Source organism: Schistocerca cancellata, chromosome 1 (genome assembly GCF_023864275.1).
Source record: "Schistocerca cancellata isolate TAMUIC-IGC-003103 chromosome 1, iqSchCanc2.1, whole genome shotgun sequence".
Taxonomy (NCBI): Eukaryota; Metazoa; Arthropoda; class Insecta; order Orthoptera; family Acrididae; genus Schistocerca; species Schistocerca cancellata.
This window is the reverse complement of record NC_064626.1, coordinates 746,563,451-746,586,013: the sequence shown is the minus strand read 5'-3', so window position 1 is coordinate 746,586,013 and position 22,563 is coordinate 746,563,451. Positions and strand designations below refer to the sequence as shown.

The following is a 22,563-nucleotide window of genomic DNA, read 5'->3' as shown; positions in this document are numbered from 1 at the left end:
ACAGTGCCACTAAAGCAGAGTTATTAAACGCGGTTTTCCGAAACTCCTTCACCAAATAAGACGAAGTAAATATTCCTGAAGTCCAATCAAGAACAACTGCCAAGATGAGAAACGTAGAAGTAGATATCCTCGGTGTAACAAAGCAGCTTAAATCACTTAATAAAGCAAAGCCTCCGGTCCAGATTGTATACAGTCAGGTTCCTCTCAGAGTATGCTGATAAAATAGCTCCATATTCAGCAATTATATACAACCAATCGCTCACAGAAAGATACGTACCTAAAGACTGGAAAATTGCTCACGTCACACCAATACCCAAAAAGGTAAGTATGGTCAAATGGCTCTGAGCACTATGGGACTTAACTTCTTAGGTCATCAGTCCCCTAGAACTTAGAACTACTTAAACCCAACTAACCTAAGGACATCACACACATGCATGCCCGAGGCAGGATTTGAACCTGCGACCGTAGCGGTCACGCGGTTCCAGACTGAAGCGCCTAGAACGGCCACACCAGCCGGCAGGGAAGTAGGAGTAATCCGCTGAATTACAGGCCTATATCACTAACGTCGATTTGCAGTAGGGTTTTAGAACATATACTGTATTCGAACATTATGAAGTACCTCGAAGAAAACGATTTATTGACACATAGTCAGTACGGATTCAGTAAATATCGTTCTTGTGAAACACAACTAGCTTTTTATACTCATGAAATAACAACTGCTATCGACAGGGGATGTCAAATTGATTCCATATATTTTGATTTCCAGAAGGCTTGTGAGGTGCCGGGGCTAGCAGTGTATTTAACACTCAATTCTTCTAGAATCTACATATGTAAATGATGCTCTTAGCCCCCCCTATTCTAACTCCAACGTTTGCTGTTGCACAAGGATTAAAAAAAATACGCGAACTGACTAATCAATCCTGCCAGTGGAGTAGAAGAGAGTTTGGCACCTGAAATAATTTAATTTGATAAATAAGTTAAATAAACGAAGGTTTCATTAACATAGTGAGGAATGATGGGGTTGCTCTACCGATTAACAGAATGAAAGTTCTGTCCAAAATAACAATATGATTTATTAAGACTAAACACAAAATAATAAACAAAAACACATGAAACATTTATAATACATAAAATTGGCTCAAATTGGATACTCAAACAAACGCTATGAAGGTGAAGTTGTCCCTAAACTAGATTGTGAGGTTTAAGACGAAGTGGTATGTGGAGCCAATTCCTTGCCACTCAAATCTTAAGAGAGACACACAGCTAACCCAACATTAATTGCTGCTACTCAAGACAGGACAAAGTTAGAAAAAGACGAACAGGCGCACTCTGCTGAGCTCTGATTATCACCTAGGAAAATCCCTATCTGCCGGTGCTGCGGACATACATTACCAAACTGTCTTCTTAACTGCCAGAACACGATCTGGCGTACTGGAAGCGATGGCTGGTTGCTTAGACGTCCTCGACCGAAAGGTGAGAACCGACTACGAACCGACTACCTAGAGCACCCGTACAGGCCGAACACACAACATTCCCGCCCACACGACAGTGGCCGTGGTTAAACGTTCCAATCAGCAACTCGAAAACCGGCGGAAAATTCCACTCCATTGCCGGAACACTACTATTCCACCAATTGAGATTCTTGGCGCCAATTTCTGCGCCGATTTTGCTACGTCACGGAGCTATGCCCTGAGTATGCCAATCACAGTTACGATTTTGCAGAAAGTGCGGGAATTTGCCTGCCACAACTGCCTGGGTACACAAGTCATTCCCACGCTCGCTGGTAGCCTGCCAGAAAGTGTTTTCGCTAAGTTTCTGCGAAGTAATGGAACCTCTAGCCCAGCCGCTACTTTAGGCCCCTTTAGAGCGTGTCTCCGCCGCTATTCTACAATGTCGGCGTCTGGAAAGCATTCACTCGACTCCTTCACAACTGTCGGTTTACCCTTTCAAAATCAGAAGAGCCCGCCTGTCACCGGACCACCCGGGTGACGAGAGACGCTGCGTGGGAAGTCCGCGTGTGAAGGAATAGCAACTTTCCACCGCATGCAATTAGAGAGGAGAATCGTAAGATAGAAATATGAGAGGGGGCTCATGCCACCTCTCAGGCTTTCGACACCGTTCCTCACAACCTCTTCTAATCAAACTGCGTGCCTTCGGAGTATCTCCTCAGTTGTGCGACTGGATTCGTGATTTCCTGTCAGAGCACCTTACAATACTGTCTGTAATGGGCTACTGTAGCTTGATTGTGACTACTTCTAACTTTTTGATATAATTCCTGCTTTGTTATACAAGATATCCTTATCCCACTAGTCAGCCACCTGGGCTGTCTATCACTCTTAGTACCCCGTTTAGAACGTTCTAATGGAAAGTAACTCTCGAAGAGCATGAGAAATGTGTTAAGGAAAACATTTTATTTATCGTCTATGTTATCGACACTATAAACATCTTGCCACTCTTGTTCCTCAACAAGGTTTAAAAAAACTCTCTATTGCTGTTGGATTAACTTTCCTACATAGTTTATAATTAAATATGACATTCGTTTGAGTACAAAAGCCTATTAGTGTTAAAATTTATGCGTCATGGTCTGAAGGCCATTCACGCTTTTACTAACACATCCATCTAGTAATGAAGAATGAATAAAAATATTGTCCATGGCTGTGCTAGTGTTCCCCTGCACCCTATTTGGAAAAAACACAGTCTGCATCAGGTCATACGAATTTAGGAGATCTACTAACATCCTTTTTCTTGCACCATCGTATATAAAATTAATATTGAAGTCACCACATGTAACTAATTTCTAGTACTTCCTTCAAAGTGAATCAAGAACTCTCTCTAACTTGAGCAGAAATGCTCTGAAGTCAGAGTTAGGGGACTTATAAAGCACAATTAGAAGCTTAGTTTCACTAAATTCAACTGCCCCTGCACAACATTCAAATATCTGTTCAAATATCTGTTCAGTGCAGTGTCGTTATACGTCTATGGACTCAAATGGAATACTGTTTTTTACGTACATAGCTACTCCCCCACTCCACAAGGAACTCCTTGAGAAACAGCCAGCTAATCTGTATCCTGGTAAAGTAAGCCTCTGAATTGTCAAATTATTCATATTGTGCTCTGATGTACCAATAATTTCAGAGTCAACCTCTATAAGCAGTTCATTGACTTTATCTCTAATACCCCTTATATTTTGATGAAATATGCTAATTCCTTCTCTACTTGGAAACATTACATCCTCTAAAGGTGATCGCTTAGTTAGAGGGACTTGCTTTTAGCAGGCATACCCATTAGCTGACTTCACTCTAAAAAAGGTGCAGCTCTAACACCAACTACTACAGGAATTTTTCCATGAGTGGTCCTCACCAACACCACCACCAACACCACGAACTAAACTGTCACCTATAAGCTTAGCCAGGCTCCCCTTCCCATACCTATTGAGGTGCAGGCCGTACCTAGTGAAACCCGATCTACTGATAGGCCCAACTGGTACCACTGAGATGTGACCCACGCCCTCTGCCATCAGCGCCCTCCCCAGCCCCATATTAACGCGCCTAACAGCCGCATTAAGGTGAGGCCGATCATGATGCTGAAACAGTTGCACGAAATGCACATTGGTGCCAGCAGTTTGAGTACCTATCTTTACCAGGTCACCACCTACATCATATTCCCCGTCCCTATCGAGACTGTTCCCTGCTCCACACACTGTCACTACTTGGTCATCCTTCGTAAAATTCCTACATAACTCCCTTATGCTGTCAGTCACTCGAGCCAACCCTGCACTTAGGTTTCAAAATGCTGGTGACCTGGTACTCGCTCCCGAACACTTCCTACAACTGCTGGCTCACACCTGTACTGTGAGAACTAGGTAGCAGCAGAACCTTCGTCTTTCTGTTAGACTTTGCAACTGACCTAGGCCTCCTAACTGCTGAGCACTGCTGCATGTTTCCTACATCTACAGCTACACGAGGCTCCTCTCCACTCAACTCTGACAGTTGGTCAAATCTATTGCAAATAAGTAGAGTAAAACTGTTTGAATACCTCCTCTTCCTAGCTGCCGTCTTACGAACTGCCAGTTACCATTCCCCACCACCCTTCACCCTCCTCAACCTATCTATGAGGTGCATTCAAGTTCTAAGGCCTCCGATTTTTTTTCTAATTAACTACTCACCCGAAATCGATGAAACTGGCGTTACTTCTCGACGTAATCGCCCTGCAGACGTACACATTTTTCACAACGCTGACGCCATGATTCCATGGCAGCGGCGAAGGCTTCTTTAGGTGTCTGTTTTGACCACTGGAAAATCGCAGAGGAAATAGCAGCATGGCTGGTGAATGTGCGGCCACGGAGAGTGTCTTTCATTGTTGGAAACAGCCAAAAGTCACTAGGAGCCAGGTCAGGCGAGGAGGGAGCATGAGGAATCACTTCAAAGTTGTTATCACGCAGAAACTGTTGCGTAACGTTAGCTCGATGTGCGGGTGCGTTGTCTTGGTGAAACAGCACATGCGCAGCCCTTCCCGGACGTTTTTGTTGCGGTGCAGGAAGGAATTTGTTCTTCAAAACATTTTCGTAGGATGCACCTGTTACCGTAGTGCCCTTTGGAACGCAATGGGTAAGGATTACGCCCTCGTCCCAGAACATGGACACCATCATTTTTTCAGCACTGGCGGTTACCTGAAATTTTTTGGTGGGGGTGAATCTGTGTGCTTCCATTGAGCTGACTGGCGCTTTGTCTCTGGATTGGAAAATGGCATCCACGTCTCATCCATTGTCACAACCGACGAAAAGAAAGTCCCATTCATGCTGTCGTTGCGCGTCAACATTGCTTGGCAACATGCCACACGGGCAGCCATGTGGTCGTCCGTCAGCATTCGTGGCACCCACCAGGATGACACTTTTCGCATTTTCAGGTCGTCATGCAGGATTGTGTGCACAGAACCCACAGAAATGCCAAGTCTGGAGGCGATCTGTTAAACAGTCATTCGGCGATCCCCCAAAACAATTCACTCCACTTTCTCGATCATGTTTTCAGACCGACTTGTGCGAACCCAAGGTTGTTTCGGTTTGTTGTCACACGATGTTCTGCCTTCATTAAACTGTCGCATCCACGAACGCACTTTCGACACATCCATAACTCCATCACCACATGTCTCCTTCAACTGTCGATGAATTTCAATTGGTTTCACACAACGCAAATTCAGAAAACGAATGATTGCACGCTGTTCAAGTAAGGAAAACGTCGCCATTTTAAATATTTAATACAGTTCTCATTCTCGCCGCTGGCGGTAAAATTCCATCTGCCGTATGGTGCTGCCATCTCTGGGACGTATTGACAATGAACGCAGCCTCATTTTAAAACAATGCGCATGTTTCTATCTCTTTCCAGTCCGGAGAAAAAAATCGGAGGCCTTAGAACTTGAATGCACCTCGTAGTTCATCCTTTGCGCATTGTAACTGCACCTGAAGGACACAGATCTTACGCTCCTGCTCCTCTATCAACTTGTTTCTACTACAGATTCTGCATTTCCAGGAGAGGATCTCACTAAAATTGCCACTGGCTTCCCCACTACATTCCCTCCCCCTCCGCCCCCCCCCCCCCCCCAATGAAAGTACTTTGAACAAATTCCACACCGTAACCCACTACTCACAAACCTACGACAGAGCCCATACTTCTCACTCATGGTTAAATTTTACAGTTACTGAAAAAAACTATATCTCTTGCATGATCAAATGGTGGCGTCTGCAAAGTGTATACAATGCAAAATAAATAAATATGGAAAATTATTTACAGTACATTTGGTCCCTAAGATTTTTTAAAAAAATAATTGTGTCTGTGCATGAAATTTTTGTTCTAAAAAATGGATTGTCTTTATGTTAGTATAATATGTAGATTTAACAGTGCAAACTTTCTTCTCTGATAAACTGCCTATTGGCTTCTGTCGGGAAGCCAGGATCCGTTTACCTTAAGGCTTTCCTCTTTCTTGTTGAAACTGTTCGCGTGTTTTTGGATTTCTACAGCTTCTCTGAACAAGCGCGTGTGATAGTGCTTCTCTACAGCCAGAACTTCCGTGTCGGCGAATTTTATTACGTGGTCCGTCTCATTCAGTGCGTGCGAACGACCGTCGCAGGTAGCAAGAGGAGAACCGCAGCGGAAATGACCGCGGAGAAGCCCTCGGACGTTGGCGCGCCAGGTACATATAGTCTGCGGCCGCGAGCTCGCCTCCAGTTCACCACCGGCAATGGAGGGTGAAGCTTTGACAATGCCAGCCACTCGTGCTGGCGAAACGTCAGAAAAATCACTAGATGAACGTCGGCCGAAGAACCCGAGACAGAAGCCAATAGGCAGTTTGTCAACAAGTGGCCACGAAAGCCTTAACAATTTTGTTTCTTCTCTGAGATGCAACTCAATTACATTTTGTCGTAGCGCATAGCTGCGTTCCTTTGAAAGGACAGCCACATCTGTTACTTTAAGTTCGCCGAAACTCCGTCGTCTGTCGGCACCTGCAATACGCTGGTCAACACGGCGTCAACAAAAGGTGCGGCGAGCAGTTCCTTTCTGGCTTTGCGCGTGAGGCCGTCGGTGACCTGCTCAAGCCCAAGGGACACGGACGACCTCCACTCTGCCTGCTTCCTGAGCATTTCCTCGCGTCTGTCTGCTTCTGTAGCAGTCATAAGACGCAATTAGACTGCATGGAAAAACTGTAATATGATATCTTTATTTGAGTAGCTCACGAATACAGAAATAACTGAAACGGTCACAATACTTACTGACAGAAAAAGATACCAACACCGAACGATAATTAACGCAGAGTAAATAAATTTCTGAAATACACTCTTCCAGGCAACGTTAAGTGACTAACATTGCAAGATCACTGGGTAATGTAAGAGCGAGATAGGGCATTGCAAATGTGAAATGCTGGGAAGTTGATAATCATTGTGAAACGTCCCCTTTGAAAAATTATACAAGACTGTGCTTAAACTGACACACATTTTTTTTTTTTTTTTTTTTTTTTTTTTTTTTTTTTTTTTTTTTTTTTTAGCGCAACGCAATCTGACTTTCAGAAATCCGTACAAAGGAATGGCCCTGACTAACATTAACCTGTACCTATCACAAATCACTTACCTCACAAAAATCTTCGTTACTCAAGCTACAGAAATACAGCGAGCGCCACTACTGCCAGCTAAATAACAGATTCAAACTACGGAAGGCACTAACTACTAGTAGGCATAGTTAGCAAATGAAAGATTTTAATAGAGAACAAACAATGTATTTACCTTAATAGCCATCAAAAGTCATAATATATACAGCAGTTCATTACATCCATTTTTACAAACTTTCAAAAGTCCGCCATCTCTCTCCCCACATCCACCACTGCTGGCGGCTCACCTCCAACTGCGCAACGCTACGCGCTGTTCACATCCAGCTGCCGCTGCCCAAAACTACAATGGCAGACAACAATGCAAACTAGCCACAGACTGCACACAGCACAGCCAGTGATTTTCATACAGAGAGCTACGTAACGTTGCCAATAAGAAAACATAAACAGCCTACTTACATGAAGAAAACATAAACAGCCTACTTACAATTGTAACTCCCAGAATGTTCAATACAAGCATGCAAATGTGCCTGCATTGTGTTGTTTAGTTACTGGATGTCAGTTTGTGGGTTGCACTTTTTCACTCAATAAAGGGACGGTAACACTGATTATGGACGACGTTGGATTTGTCGTACCGTACATGCTCGAAAGGACAGAGATCTGGTAATCGAGCAGCCGACGCTTTTAAAAAGAGTGTTTTTATGTGGTCGAGTGATCTCCTAGTGGAAAACACCCCCTGGAAACCCGTTCATGAAATGCAGAACAATAGGTCGAATCACCAGAGTGACGTACAGATTTGCAGTCAGGGTGCAAGGGATAACTACGAGAGTGCTCCTGTTGTCATACGAAATCACACCCTAGACCATAGCTCTCGCTGTAGGTCCAGTGTGTCTAGCACGCAGACAGGTTAGTTATAGGCCCTCCACTGGCCTCCAACTAACTAACAGACGGCCGTCACTGGCACCGAGGTATAACCCGCTTTCATATGAAAACACAACAGACCTTCACCCTGCCCTTCAATGAGCTTTCATTTGACACCTCTGAAGTCGCAAATGGCGGGTTTTTGGTCAGAGGAATGCGCGCTACAGGGCGTTTGGGTCGGAGCCAGCCTTGAAGTAACCGCTTTGTAACAGTTCGTTGTGTCACTGTCGTGCCACCTGCTGCTGAAATTGTTGACGCAGATGCAGTACGATGCGCCAGAGACATACGCCGAATACGACGGGCCGGCCGCTGTGGCCGAGCGGTTTTAGGCGCTTCAGTCCAGAACCGCGCTCTTGCTACGGTCGCTGGTTCGAATCCTACCTCGGGCGTTGATGCGTGTGATATCTTTAGGTTAGTTAGGTTCAAGTAGTTCTAAGTCTAGGGGACTGATGACCACAGATGTTAAGTCCCATAGTGCTTAGAGCCATTTGAACCATTTGAATACGACGGTCTTCCCTCTCGGCAGTGTCACTTGGCCGTCGGGAGCCCAGTCTCTTCGTGACCGTATATTCCCATGATCATCTCTGCCACCATTCATGTACAGTGGCTACATTCCTGCCATGTCTTCCTGCAGTATCGCAGAAGGAACATCCATCCCCTCGTAGCCCTACTGCACGACTTCGTACAAACTCAGTGAGGTGTTGATTATGGCATCTTTGTCGCCTTAAAGGCGTTCTTGATTAACATCCAACTCACCAGTCTGAAAGGTACATAACGCTCACGACCGTTACCGAGTGCATTTAAAGCAAACGCGATTTGCATCCTTACAGTGGCGCAATTAACGGCACTTTTATGCGAATAGCACGAAATTTGAATACACGCCATCTTCCAGATGTAGAGACACGTCTACCAAATTCCTTTTATGTCGAATATCTCCTTGGGTGTGTTGCTACTTTTTTCCGTCAGTGTATAATCAAATAGGCAACGCAAGTTGTGTGTCAGAATATGGACTGCACTGCTGCAGAATGCTACACTTACATTACTCCAAGAAGAACTAAGCGTGTGCCCATCAATACCTGATGTCAGGTGGGAAACGCAGTAGCGTGGCTGCCAGGAGATGAATGGTCGCTAATCATTCTTCTCAGACCTCAGTTCCTACCTTTCAATAACTCCGTATGGAGGGACGACTCAATGCTCTCGCTAGTGTAAAAGATGATAATAGCGCTTATTTCACGAAAGACGAAAACAGTGGTTCAAAAATGGCTCTGAGCACTATGGGACTTAACATCTGAGGTCATCAGTCCCCTAGAACTAAGAACTACTTAAACCTAACTAACCTAAAGACATCACACACATCCATGCCCGAGGCAGGATTCGAACCTGCGACCGTAGAAGTCTCGCGGTTCTGGACTGAAGCGCCTCGAACTGTTCGGTCAACACGCTCGGCTGACAACCATGGAATGCAGCAGAAACTTCCCACTCCTGGCTCACGAAGTGCGCTTCTACAAACACAAGGTTGATACTGGCGCGAAACAGTGTCTCCTCCGTTGGTCGGCTTCTTCGCTCCAAGAAAAGTGGCGGCGTGAAATATTCGACTGAGTAAACAAAATTTTTGAAACAAAAGCAGCTGGCTTTTTCGCCCTGGGTGGGCAGTTTTGCGAGATCTTAACTTTAGATGTTCGTGCAGGAAAGGCAAAAATGTCCTGCTAAGTTATTTTCTGGTGATGACAGTGGCAGCAAGGCGTCTTCTGTCCTCAGTAAGGACATGTATTGGCCCTGCCCACAAATGCACGAGGCAGGCCGCAGCCCCACTTCCGCAAAAACTGCCCATCTTCCTGGGGAGTCTCGTCTCTCCTAATAAGATTCACTGAGTGCTCTCTGTCGACAAAGAGGAACCTGAGACCACACCGTTAGCACACCTTGCCAGTGAGAAAAACGCAAAGTCTTGCAAGCTCACATGTCCAGTACTCTCAATAAAACAATAACATAGCGGTAGTAAAACAACATGAAACAATATCACTTAGCAACATGTGACAGTAATATCACAACGGATACGTTTAAGTATCGCGAAATACTAATCTATAATCATTATATACTAAGCTCATCTCTAACACATCAATGTTCGCAGAAATGGGACTTGGGATATGTGGGTGTGCCTTGATACAAACATTTCATTTGGTCAAATTTCATTACGCATGGCGATACGTAAAAATAAAGGGTGAGAAATTGTTGATTAGGATTGATGTATCACCAGCTAGCACTTCATATCTCTGTTTTCCTGTTTTGCAAGCTCCTCTGTGTATTCTACTGTGAATGAAATATCATTCGTTTTCGTTTTGCAATAAAGATGTCGTAAGTTCTCTTTTTCTACACCGGAGTATTTCACCAGTTGTTGTTTCACCACTGGCAAGTTAAAACATAAGAAAAATCTTTGCGCTCAAAATTGATTCAGCTTATTTAGTGCAGCAACCGCGGTCTTTCGTGGAATGCTTTGCTTAAGGTTTCATATTTATCGTGATGTGGTATGCCCACGAGTGATGCGCATTAAAAACCTAACGCACGCAAATCGTTGATAGTTGAATACCAACAAATTTAAAACGATCCGAACATTACTAGGAATCTTTTTTTCCGCTCTTGCTTTTGATAGAGGTTTAACAAACTTGGTACCCACCTTGCACAAAGATTTCTCATTCGTAATTTTTAATGTGAAATGTTAGATTGCGTCCTTTTCTTTTACGTTTATGTATTTAACAATTTCGTGCATTTCAGCCAATGACCGTCCAGTAACATATTGTACTCTTTCTCGTTGTTTTCATCTGTGGTAGCTGTTCCCAGCTGCCCTAAGAGAAGAACTAAGACTTTTGAATTCAGCTTCCCATTACTTTACCTTTGCAGTTGAGGAAACTATCTGATCTTATTTTTGTGTATATGTATATTCTAGAGGGAAGCAGGCTGTCCGAGTAATTTCTATTACAGTCACTGATTTTCAGCCAAATACCAGGCATCTGGTAGATGGGCAGAGAGAGTCACAATTGGAAATATTTGGTAGAAGATTTCCATTTCCGCCATTTGCCCAACGACCAAGGGAATTCTCCCGAAAATCTCGATCTGACCTGGGGGAACAGAAGCTACACTTAATTTAATTCTGCAGCAGTATGTCCAAGATAGCCTAGCGTGCGTGATGGTGTGTGTGTTTGTGTGGATATAGACATGTGCAGTGTGCTTTATCTGTCTCGCTGAAACATATGACCAATATAGTGAAACAAAATTTCATATGTGTCGAGATCTTTCCACATAGCCCTCATGGCATGCTAAACAACATGAAAACGGTTATTTACACTACTGGTCAATAAAATTGCTACACCACGAAGGTGACGTGCTACAAACGAGAAATTTAACCGACACGAAGAAGATACTGTGATATGCAAATGATTAGCTTTTCAGAGCATTCACACAATGTTAGCGCCGGTGGTGACACCTACAACGTGCTGACTTGAGGAAAGTTTACAACCGATATCTCATACACAAACAGCAGCCGACCGGCGTTTCCTGGTGAAAAGTTGTTGTGATGCCTCGTGTAAGGAGGAGAAATGCGTACCATCACGTTTCCGACTTTGATAAAGGTCGGATTGTAGCCTATCGCGATTGCGGTTTATCGTATCGCCACATTGCTCCTCGCGTTGGTCGAGAACCAATCTCTGTTAGCAGAATATGGAATCGGTGGGTTCAGGAGGGTAATACGGAACGCCGTGCTGGATCCCAACAGCCTCGTATCACTAGCAGTCGAGATAACAGGCATCTTATCCGCATGGCTGTAACGGATCGTGCAGCCACGTCTCGATCGCTGAGTCAACAGATGGAGACGTTTGCAAGACAACAACCATCTGTAACAACAGTTCGACGACGTTTGCAGCAGCATGGACAATCAGCCCCGAGACCATGGCTGCGGTTACCCTTGACTCTGCATCACAGTCAGGAGCGCCTTCGATGGTGTACTCGACGACGAACCTGGGTGCACGAATGGCAAAACGTCATTTTTTCGGATGAATCCAGGTTCTGTTTATAACATCATGATGGTCGCATCCGTGTTTGGAGACATCGCGGTGAACACACATTGGAAGCGTGTATTCGTCATCGCCATACTGGCGTGTAACCCAGCGTGACGGTATGGGGTGCCATTGGTTACACATCTCGGTCACCTCTTATCCGCATTGACGCCACTTTGAACAGTGGACGTTACATTTCAGATGTGTTAAGACCCGTGGCTCTACCCCTCATTCGATCCCTGCGAAACCCTACATTTCAGCAGGATAATGCGCGACCGCATGTTGCAGGTCCTGAACGGGCCTTTCTGGATACAGAAAATGTTCGACTGTTTCCCTGGCCAGCACATTCTCCAGATCTCTCACCATTTGAAAACGTCTGGTCAATGGTGGCCGAGCAACTGGTTTGTCACAATACACCAGTCACTACTCTTGATGAACTGTGGTATCGTGTTGAAGCTGCATGGGCAGCTGTACCTGTACACGTCATCCAAGGTCTGTTTGACTTAATGCCGAAGCGTATCAAGGCCGTTATTACTTCAGAGGTGGTTGTTCTGGGTACTGATTTCTCAGGATCTATGCACCCAAATTGCGTGAAAATGTAATCACATGTCAGTTCTAGTATAATATTTTTGTCCAATGAATACACGTTTATCATCTACGTTTCTTCTTGGTATAGCATTTTTAATGGCCAGTAGTGTTCATTAGTGACAGTTTAAGAGTACTGGATTGAGATTGTTTCTGTATGGAGCGTCTTCTGTTGCTGCAATTAATGTCACGTTGATATATCTTTGTGTGTTAAAGGATGTATTCATCGGCAGAAGACCACCAGCCGCAGCCGCAACCGTTACACGGGGCTCTGCCGCCTGCCTACGGGGTTGGTGGCCCCTACAGTTCGTCTCCACACACAGCTGTTGTGTTTACCACAGCGTGTAAGTACGGCTTCGTAAGACCTCGGGTCACATCGGTGTGCCAACTAATTTTCATTATCTGTATATGTATGTGTGTGTGTGTGTGTGTGTGTGTGTGTGTGTGTGTGTGTGTGTGCGGGGGGAGGGACAAATGAACTAATTCACTGATTTCATGTAATGTGAATATAGTATACACCATACAGCTAAACCGTTGAACTACATTACACCTATAGTGTGGGATGCTGTGTTAGGCAGTCAGTGCCTCTATTGTGCTACAAAGAGAAATAATTCATTAATACTGAAATTCCTAAATATGGGCCCAGTTTTGTAGTTCTGCTTCCTGTAAACAATTCAGTTCTTTTACTGTGGAAAAAGACATCATTTAGCTGGGAAAAAATTGGTCTAACTATGCCCTAAGACCATTTACGACCAGTGATTCAGATTTAGTGTAGGCTGCAATAGCAGTCGGCCATAGATTAGCCTCTATTTATTATTGCTGTGTTACAACCATTGTGCGTCACATGTTAAGAAAAAAAGAAAAACATAATAACTTTGAAAAAGAAGGAGGTATTTGTTTAGTTTCTTTTTAGAGTCAAATAATTTTACAAATAATTTGTGAATGTTTTTTTTTATTTCCACAGTTCTGAAACAAATCCTTTCATGTGATCCATAAGAATTATTTTTCCATCCCTCTCTTTAACATGGAGGAGTAGAGCATTTATCAGTATGAGGTGGTTTTAAGTCTTCTTAAATCCTTGAATGACCTCTTAGAGGATGCTGATGATAAACAGTCACACTCAGAATAAGCCATTGGATTACTTCATGAAACAGTTCGTCAACCCTAGTGAGTTCAGGATGAAATCTTCTTTCAGCAGCGAAGACATTACACCAGTCGTAATGATTTGCAACGTTTCGAACTGTGCCTGAAGCCTGCCACAGTTAAAGTCTTCAGTATGTGCTCCAAGCAACTCTGCCATATGTCGTATAGCTGGAGCATACATTTGATATGATGTAACAAGTATCTCTTCAAGATGGGATAGGCACTTTAGATCCTCTAGACTCAACCATCCATCAGTCTCAATCAGAAGGAGATCAAAACTTTCAAACACGTCTTCCTTAAATCTTCGTTTGTGAAATTATTCTTCAGGAACAGGCCATTTTATTCGTGCTTCAATCTCACTGGTATTATTCTTGGCAGTAAGATATGTGGAGTCTTCTTATTGAGGTTCTTTGGATAATTTTTACTTTTCTCTGACAGCATATGAATTGCTTGTAGGAAGTGTCTGGATTATTACCTTCTGTTTGAAGCTCCTCCCCCAAAATTTGGCACGCTAGGTGGCTCCAAGATGGAGTCAGCCCTTCCAACTCAATTAGTCTCAACCACTGTACAGAAGTTTACACAAAAGTGATATCCGAAATTTGTTGCGAATACTGAGATAGCTTGTCCCCCATTAGCATTCTTTCTTGTGTGGATTAAAAGGCACCGACTATAAATCAGTCGAAGCGAGAGAGAAGGAGAAGGACAGGACAAAATGTACGACGTGGCGCACGAAATGTGTTACCAATATAAACTTTATTGTCAATACAATCTGAAAGGAACGTATACTACAATGAAATTTGTGCTAACTCAGCACATGCTCAATATGTCCACCACTTCGTTTCCTAGCTTCCTTCAACCGAACACTGAAGTTAGTGATTACCCTACGGCACATGTCTTCCGTAATTTCACTGCAAGCTTGAAGAATAAGTCTTGTGAGCTCCATTAAATCACGTAGACGTTTCGGGTAAATTTTTTCCTTTAGGTAGCCCCAAAGAAAAAAGTCACATGGATTGAGGTCTGGACTATTGGGGGGCCAATTTGGTCCGTCATTGGAGCGACCTGGAAACCTTAGTGAAATGATCCGCATGTCGAAATGCTTGTGTAAAAACTCCAACACAGTGTTTGCAGTAAGTGGCCTTGCTCCATCTTGCATGAACCACTGCGTGTTGAAGGGCAAGGCAGTAGCAAGAAGCTGTGGAATGAAGCTATTGCGAAGCATGCTCAAATAACGCTCGCTGTTCACAGTTTCTTCAAAGAAAAAGGGTCCAGTAAGTCCGTGATTAGAAATTGCTGCCCACGCTGTAATCCTCGGAGCACAATGTTATCATTCATGAAGCACTTGTGGGTTTTCAGTGGATCAAAAGCGTACATTTTGTTTGTTAACCACACCGTCTAAATGAAAATGCGCCTCGTCTGAAAACCAAACGTTGTTGAGTGTTTCTTCCCTATCCTCCGCCCACTGAGCAAACAGTAGTCTCTGCTACTTGTGTTCTTCAGTGAGCTTCTGTGCACAGGTCATCTTGTATGGGTATATATGGAGGTCACTTTTAAGAATGTGTTGAACGGAGCGTCTGGATATTCCCAGTTGCACTGCTGCCTTTCTACACGACTTCACGGGCCTTCTCTGTACAGCAACTCGTACCGTTTCAATATTCTCTGGCGAACAAACAGGCTTAGGCTGAGGTCGCTTCGTTTCCAATACTGTTCCTTCCTGTACAAATTTATCGTACAACCTGTGGATGGTCTTCTTGCAAGGGACCCATCGTGTGTTAAACTGTTGTCGAAAACGCCTTTGAGCCACAACAAGGCTTTTCGTTTCATGAAAACGTAACACAATTGCCGATCGTTGCTGTGTCGTCAGTCTTCCATTGTCAGCCATTGCTGCTTACTAGTCTCCTAGCGGCAGTATCGTGAATTACACGTCATTTCGTAACTCATTTTTTTTCCAAGCTCTGCTGGTACTGCTGCAGAGATCCCAGCAGGATATCTAATGCGTGTTGTAAATTGTGAAAGAAACAATTGGTAACGCATTTCGTGCGCCACCCTGTAGTCAGACTTGAAGTTTAAAATTGCCTGACAGCTGATGATTGTTCCAAGGATACGGTAGTTTGATTCATTCATAAAATGAATAAACCAAAATACTAATCGAATATTTGCTGACGTAAGCATAATTTATATCGCTTGGCTTTTCCATTAGATATTATATACATCGATAACGATAAATGAATTTGCCCATTTGACGCCCCTCTCCATGTTCATAAGCATTTTCCGCGATACGTGTTTGTGTATGAGTATATATGTGTAATAGGCGTCATTAAATTGTGCTCTCACTATTTCTAAGGGGAGTATTTAGCATGCTGAAAAGTCAGCAAGAGTACTTGACACTGCTAAACTTTGCTAAGGGCAGTCCACTCTGTGCACCTGTACATGGTGCATCTTTGCATTGAGTCCCCGTGTCGTGTGTCATGTTTGAGACACCCAGTGGAAGACAATAAGTGACACCAACTTATCAGCTGCAAACCAGATCATACCTTTACGCCGGAGAATACGAATTACTAACATTCCGACGTTTCTTAGTTTCTAGTTATCCGCCCATACCGTTGAGCGCAACTGGGCATTGTCGCCGCGGATTCATGGCACTCCCGACCAGCCAGTTTTCAAAAAAAATGTTCAAATGTATGTGAAATCTTATGGGACTTAACTGCTAAGGTCATCAGTCCCTAAGCTTACACACTACTTAACCTAAATTATCCTAAGGACAAACACACACACCCATGCCCGAGGGGGACTTGAACCTCCGCCGGGACCAGCCGCACAGTCTATGACTGCAGCGCCTAAGACCGCTCGGCTAATCCCGCGCGGCCCAGCCAGTTTTGTGCAAGAGCTTTCCCTCACGGTTGTGGCCTTCTTTGACGCGACATCTGCAACGATATTCACCTAAATGGTGTACAAGAACAGTGGTTTGTTGGGATTTACCTTATAGATGGTAACATTGTTAAAAGGCCCAAATACATCGATGACATCTGTATATGTCGGAACATTTTTAAAGGTTGGCATGTCTTAAAACACAATATTTTGCAGGATACCACTTGATAATCGCCTTGAACAGAAATTTCAGTAGTGAAAATTCATAACCTCAACAGTCAATGGCGATTATAATGTCTTCCAAAAAGTGTTACGTGACTGTGAAACCCAGCCATGAGAAATGTAACGAACCGTTTTCTTTAATGCGACCTGCGTGAGGTTCAAGCACACCTGTGTAGAACGGTTGCAGAATTCCTAGCACGAATACGAAATCGCTAACTTCGGTATTCTGTAAGCGATTAGGACGTTACGTGTGGACGGCCTACCCTTTACATTCCACTTGTGCCACATATTGGCGTTTTGTTGTCCATTTGTATAGTATTTACACAACTGAGAATTGCAGATCGATTTAGTGATGACAGACTGATCTGAAGCACATCGAGAGGTCTATGCTGGATTGAAGGTGAGAGACTGGGTGTGAGTTGACGAAGCCAACTAATGCAAATGTGAATTTTTCGTTATGTAGACAGACTGACGCAGCGCGAGTTTCAAGTTGGGTTGTAAGCTGATAGCTTTAGTGGAAATAACATCATGTAACACCTTATGCAGCTGCTCGACTAATACTTTATTTTGCGTTTGGTTTCGGTAAAAGACCATTATCTAACACTAGCTTTTGTTAACAGCAAGAGCTAAAAAAATGTGTCAAAAATATAATACTCATAAAAAATGTTCAACTATGCAGACCCTCCATGTATCTGCATCTGAATGAAAAAACATTCTATAAATATAGACTAGTTTGTCGAGTTAACCTGCACTTCATTAACACATGTACAGTCGTGCTCAAAAGTATCCGAACGACCGGAATTGCATTTCGCCTGATTCGCATACAACCCACATAACGCAGCTGTCCAGCTTCTAATCGCTACTTGGTACAGTCGTTTGACTGTTGAAAATGGTTCCAACAAGTCACCATAGAACACACTGCTCTGTATCGCAAGAACTCAAGATGTAAAGTAATACTACGATACTACAAATATCAGGAAACACCTTATCACAGGTAAGACTGTCCTTAAGGCTTGTAAGATCACATTTATTACAAGAAATGACATACCTGAATGTTACCACTCTCATTATTACGTCAGATAGGTAATGCACGTAGTAAGTTCGTCGTATTCATGATTTCCTCTTCAAAGTAACATACCGTACTTATTATTGAACACAAAATGACATTAAAAATTTAAGTTATTCACGAGCAGCTAGTTGAGAATATGTATGAACTTCAAATGACACAACGAACCGTCTCGTTCTGCATATGGATTCAAACCCAGGTCATGCAGACTAAGCAAAAATTTCGTGACTGACGGAAACGAACAGTCATTCCCGAGTAGGCATACAGAGAGTGATATACCTCGATTTTAGACAGTATCAATTAGCAAATACCAACTTTAAATTACATAACGCAACCATTTTTAACGGACGCGAATTCCTACCCAGCACCTATTGTCCCTGTTAAGTAACTACGAGAGATGTTAAATATTGCTTCTTAACAAGTAACTTATTTGAAATGTCATGAGGTAAAGGTTTGTGTAGGACAAGGATTCGAACCCAGAACCTAATAAGATAGATATCGAAGCACAATCAACTGTGAAATATCGCATTTTCTCGGCAGTAGCTATATGTTTTAACTGAAATGACGAAACGAAACATTAATTTTTTCCTTCCCAGCACACCAACCCGGCACCTGTCGCTGTTATATTCTAGAGAAAACGAACGTTAAATATGGGATTGTTGCACCAGCAGCGACATGTGAGCATGTTTGAACTAGTAATAATATAACGAAGATTTCAATGCTGACGGAATAAAGCTCCACACATATCGTTGTTGACTACACACGAAGAGACGTCGGCTACCGAATTTTTCTCCACCAGCAGCTCGGAATAACGTCTTGAACTTACAGTGATCTCGCAAATAGTTCTGTGTCTCACTGGGAGTGAAAAACGTCAAATATCGTTAGTGTTGACAACGAATGAAAATACATTAAAAATCGAAATTATTATCCACCAGCAGATAGGTGTTCTCATTCTAGATCTTGATAATACATAATGAAATCTTTAGTGCCGGGCCAGGATTCGAACCCATTCACGTGCAATATGTGGAGATGTTGAGGAATCTGGAGTTATGAACAAACAACAAATTGTAGCCGAGCTGTATTGTCACGTAGGGATCAAATTCCGCGTCAAGGGCGATCTGAGTTGCATTCCCAGTTCAGAACCAATATTATCGACATACAGAAGCTCAGATAAAAGATGGAATAAGTGTCCTGTGAGCCTACATAGCGTTTGTTTCGTCACTAGAAACAAATAACTAGTATAAGAAAGGTTACTGGTTATAGAGTTTCTACTTGTCGCCACTCCAGACTTTATTGTGGCTCAACCTAACGTCTACTTGGTAGAGAAGGAATATCATTTTTAATGTGAATTTCAGACCAAAATGCCATTGGATCTTCTTCACTTGGTGTAGCCAGAAGAGAATAGAATCTGTCTCTCCCTATCTAAAATCATTGACCGAAGTTGGAATCGAACCTAGACCATCGATATATGAACCTATCATCTGCCAAAAAGACCACCAAATCCTCTTCTCAGGGGATCATTTTTCTATCATAACGCCGTTGTACTACACTGACTGAGAATTCTGACACACAGGCTCCCTGTATCAATTTGCAGCATGTTCAGTAAATTCATTTACTTGGCTGACCGAATCACCATGAACTAGCTGCCTCGGCTACCCAGTGCATGCATTCATCTTTATTTTGTAATCACCAAAATAAAATCATGTAACTGCCACCAACACACAACTGCCAACAGTGTAGGATGTAGAAATTTAAATAGGAAGTGTTCCTTTCCACTTAAACTACTCTATTGCGCTATCTGTTTGTTGAAAACGTCGTGCAGTTCAAAAGAAAAGGTATAACTGTTTGTCTCTCGTAAGTATTGACCTGGCGATGTGCATTATGCCAAAGCGCTGTGGTATGCAGAAGTTCTGGATGAATTGTTCTTGACTTCTGGAGCTGTTATAGCTACGTGTTAGCTAGTGGCGTAATGGTAAGTATCGCCCACGGCAGACAAGATGTCGCGAGATCGAGTACATTCCCTGCTATATTTTTTAAAACGCAATTCTGCTGTCTGCTAAAATTATCAATCTAATGGAACTTGTAACATAATTTCCTTCACTTCTTAACCCAAAATAGTCGTATGTGGAAAAGGGCTTACTTCTGCGACATTTTGTTGATTTCATGTTTAATAGACAGCCGACAGTAGATGCATCTCGAAACTTTTGTATTGTGTATGGGTAGAGTGTATCGTGCTAAAATACGTCGGAAAACTATTTTCTACATTAGCTGTCGTCTGGTAGTGGCGTTTTATTCTTCTTCAAACTTTGTTTGACAGCTTTATGTTATAGATAACATCAGAGAATTCGCACATATCGTTGATGATTAATTTCTCTCTCATGTTTACTTTTGTTTTAACAATATTAAAGGAAACCTTACGAAAATTGTGAACTTTATTATAAAACATGAAATAAAACTGCCCATGATAACCTCACGACGAAAGTCTATTTTAATGAAACTGAGTATCTGTACACAAGCGTGCCTCTATCGTTACGAATAGGTAAAATACTACTCTCTTAGATTTTGAATGGATCTGTGTTTAATTGGTATGCTGTGTCATACTCATGAGGTATGCAAATGTGGCATTTCATAAATAAAGTTATGTATTCCTAGAAACCCAAAATTTGCTTGTCACTAGCGGAAAGAGGCGTTACCTGTTGTGCAGCATTGTAAGTTTCTCACCATTGCACTAAGAGCAGAAAGTGTTTTCTTGCGATTTCCTTATCGATGTTTGATGTGACTGCTTATAGCTCTTTCACAGATGGGATAAAAACGCTACACTCATTGAGACTCGAACTGCGAACCATATCAGACGCCTTTTCACAGGTCAGCACGTTACCACAGAGCTTGCGAAAAAGTATGTGCCTTATCTTCCTCTTACGAGACCAATAGTGGCTAGAACTCGTAAACCGCTATTTGAAGGACGAGAATAGTTGAAATTTCCACGTGCAACGACTTTCCTGGGTTGAAAACCGTAAATTTACAATCTTTTGTTACACCTAAAGCGATAATAACTCAGATTATTCAATGGAAATGACAGGTAAAATCAAGTGTACTTTGAGGCTTAATTCCGTGCACACCAGGAAGTAACTCGTCGATCACAGAGTTGCCAAACATACATTGCCTTGTTGCCAAATCTCAATTACAATACCAGCACGAAGAAGACGAACCGATGTGATCTTACAGCGGGCTGGGAAGTGACCATAGCTGGTGTCTCCAAGTCGTGGTTTCTACGGCCTGGGAAACGTAATGCGTCTGATTCGCATTTCTGTAACTAGGTTTAGGGTTCAAATGGCTCTGAGCACTATGGGACTCAACTTCTGTGGTCATAAGTCCACTAGAACTTAGAACTACTTAAACCTAACCAACCTAAGACATCACACACATCCATGCCCGGGGCAGGATTCCAACCTGCGGCCGTAGAGGTCGTGCGGTTCCAGACTGTAGCGCTAGGTTTAGGGACTGGAGCGTAGTTACTAATAATACTCAGAACTGACTAAAAATTAAGCATCATAAATCAGTAGCTCTCATTATTGTTTTCTTATTTCTTTCGTAAGTGTACTCAAAACTAAGAACCTCATTCACAGAAGTTTTCATGCCTCGCCGATAGTCGTGCACAACAAACAAATACCAATAAAAAAGTATGTTTGTATGTGTGTGTGTGTGTGTGTGTGTGTGTGTGTGTGTGTGACAGAGAGAGAGAGAGAGAGAGAGAGAGAGACAAAAATCAAAAAGAAAGGGAGAGAGAGTAAAAAATTGTAGAGAAATTGAATCATGGTATGTAAAGATGTCTTTCATTAAAATGACACGTTCCACATCATTACGAAATATCGTATTCATGGTCTATGAAACTAGAATTAATCTAATATAATCTAATCTAATCATATCATATTGATGACTAGCCATGAAGAGTCATGTATTACCGAAGTTTTTGCCAATACCAGTAACCAAATCTAAACTTGAAAATAAAAGACGACAGTTTTTGTAATAAACCGGGACTTCTATCAAGACCCTTTCGTTCCTGTTAACTAACCACGAAAGATGTCTGATGTACGTGTATTCTGAAGTAACAAAGTGTGCATGCATTTAAAGATGAGGTGCATGATGTGAAATTCTGTGATGGAGATAAGAACCCAACACGTATTCGGATTGTTAACTAAGTAAACTCAAATGTTACGTATCCGTTTTTCTTACTAGCTGCTAGGTGTTTGACTCTAAAATAAGGATACAAACTTTTGTGCCTAAGCGACAATCGAACTGCTCACCTACCATGCATCCACGAATATAGCTTAAGTATCAGTTGCTTACTCACTAACAGTAAAATGTGTGCGTGTTTTACCAGAAATAACAACAGCTATTGCGATAGTTGGCAACACATGAACAGACATTAAAAATGCACGTTTATTTTCACTAACAGGCCGGTGTGCACGTGATAGGGCTTGAAATGAAATTATGAATATTTTTGTGCTGAATCAGGATTCGACCCATATACTTAGCTTTGGAGGAGATCTAGAGAAGACTGCAGTCTTGAGGAAAGGAACGAAATGATTGAACTATACTGTTCCGAGAGATTCAGATCCTCGG

General features: G+C 42.7%; 1 protein-coding gene across 1 annotated transcript in view; it reads left to right on the top strand.

Moving 5' to 3' along the window:
- Positions 1-22,563, top strand: part of LOC126162212 (lipopolysaccharide-induced tumor necrosis factor-alpha factor homolog) — a 136,763-nt gene that overhangs the window by 85,931 nt on the left and 28,269 nt on the right. The window contains exon 2 of the mRNA XM_049918558.1: positions 12,861-12,988. Coding sequence (XP_049774515.1) covers positions 12,862-12,988 — 127 coding nt within the window. The 5' untranslated portion in view covers position 12,861. The remainder of the gene's footprint in view (positions 1-12,860; positions 12,989-22,563) is intronic.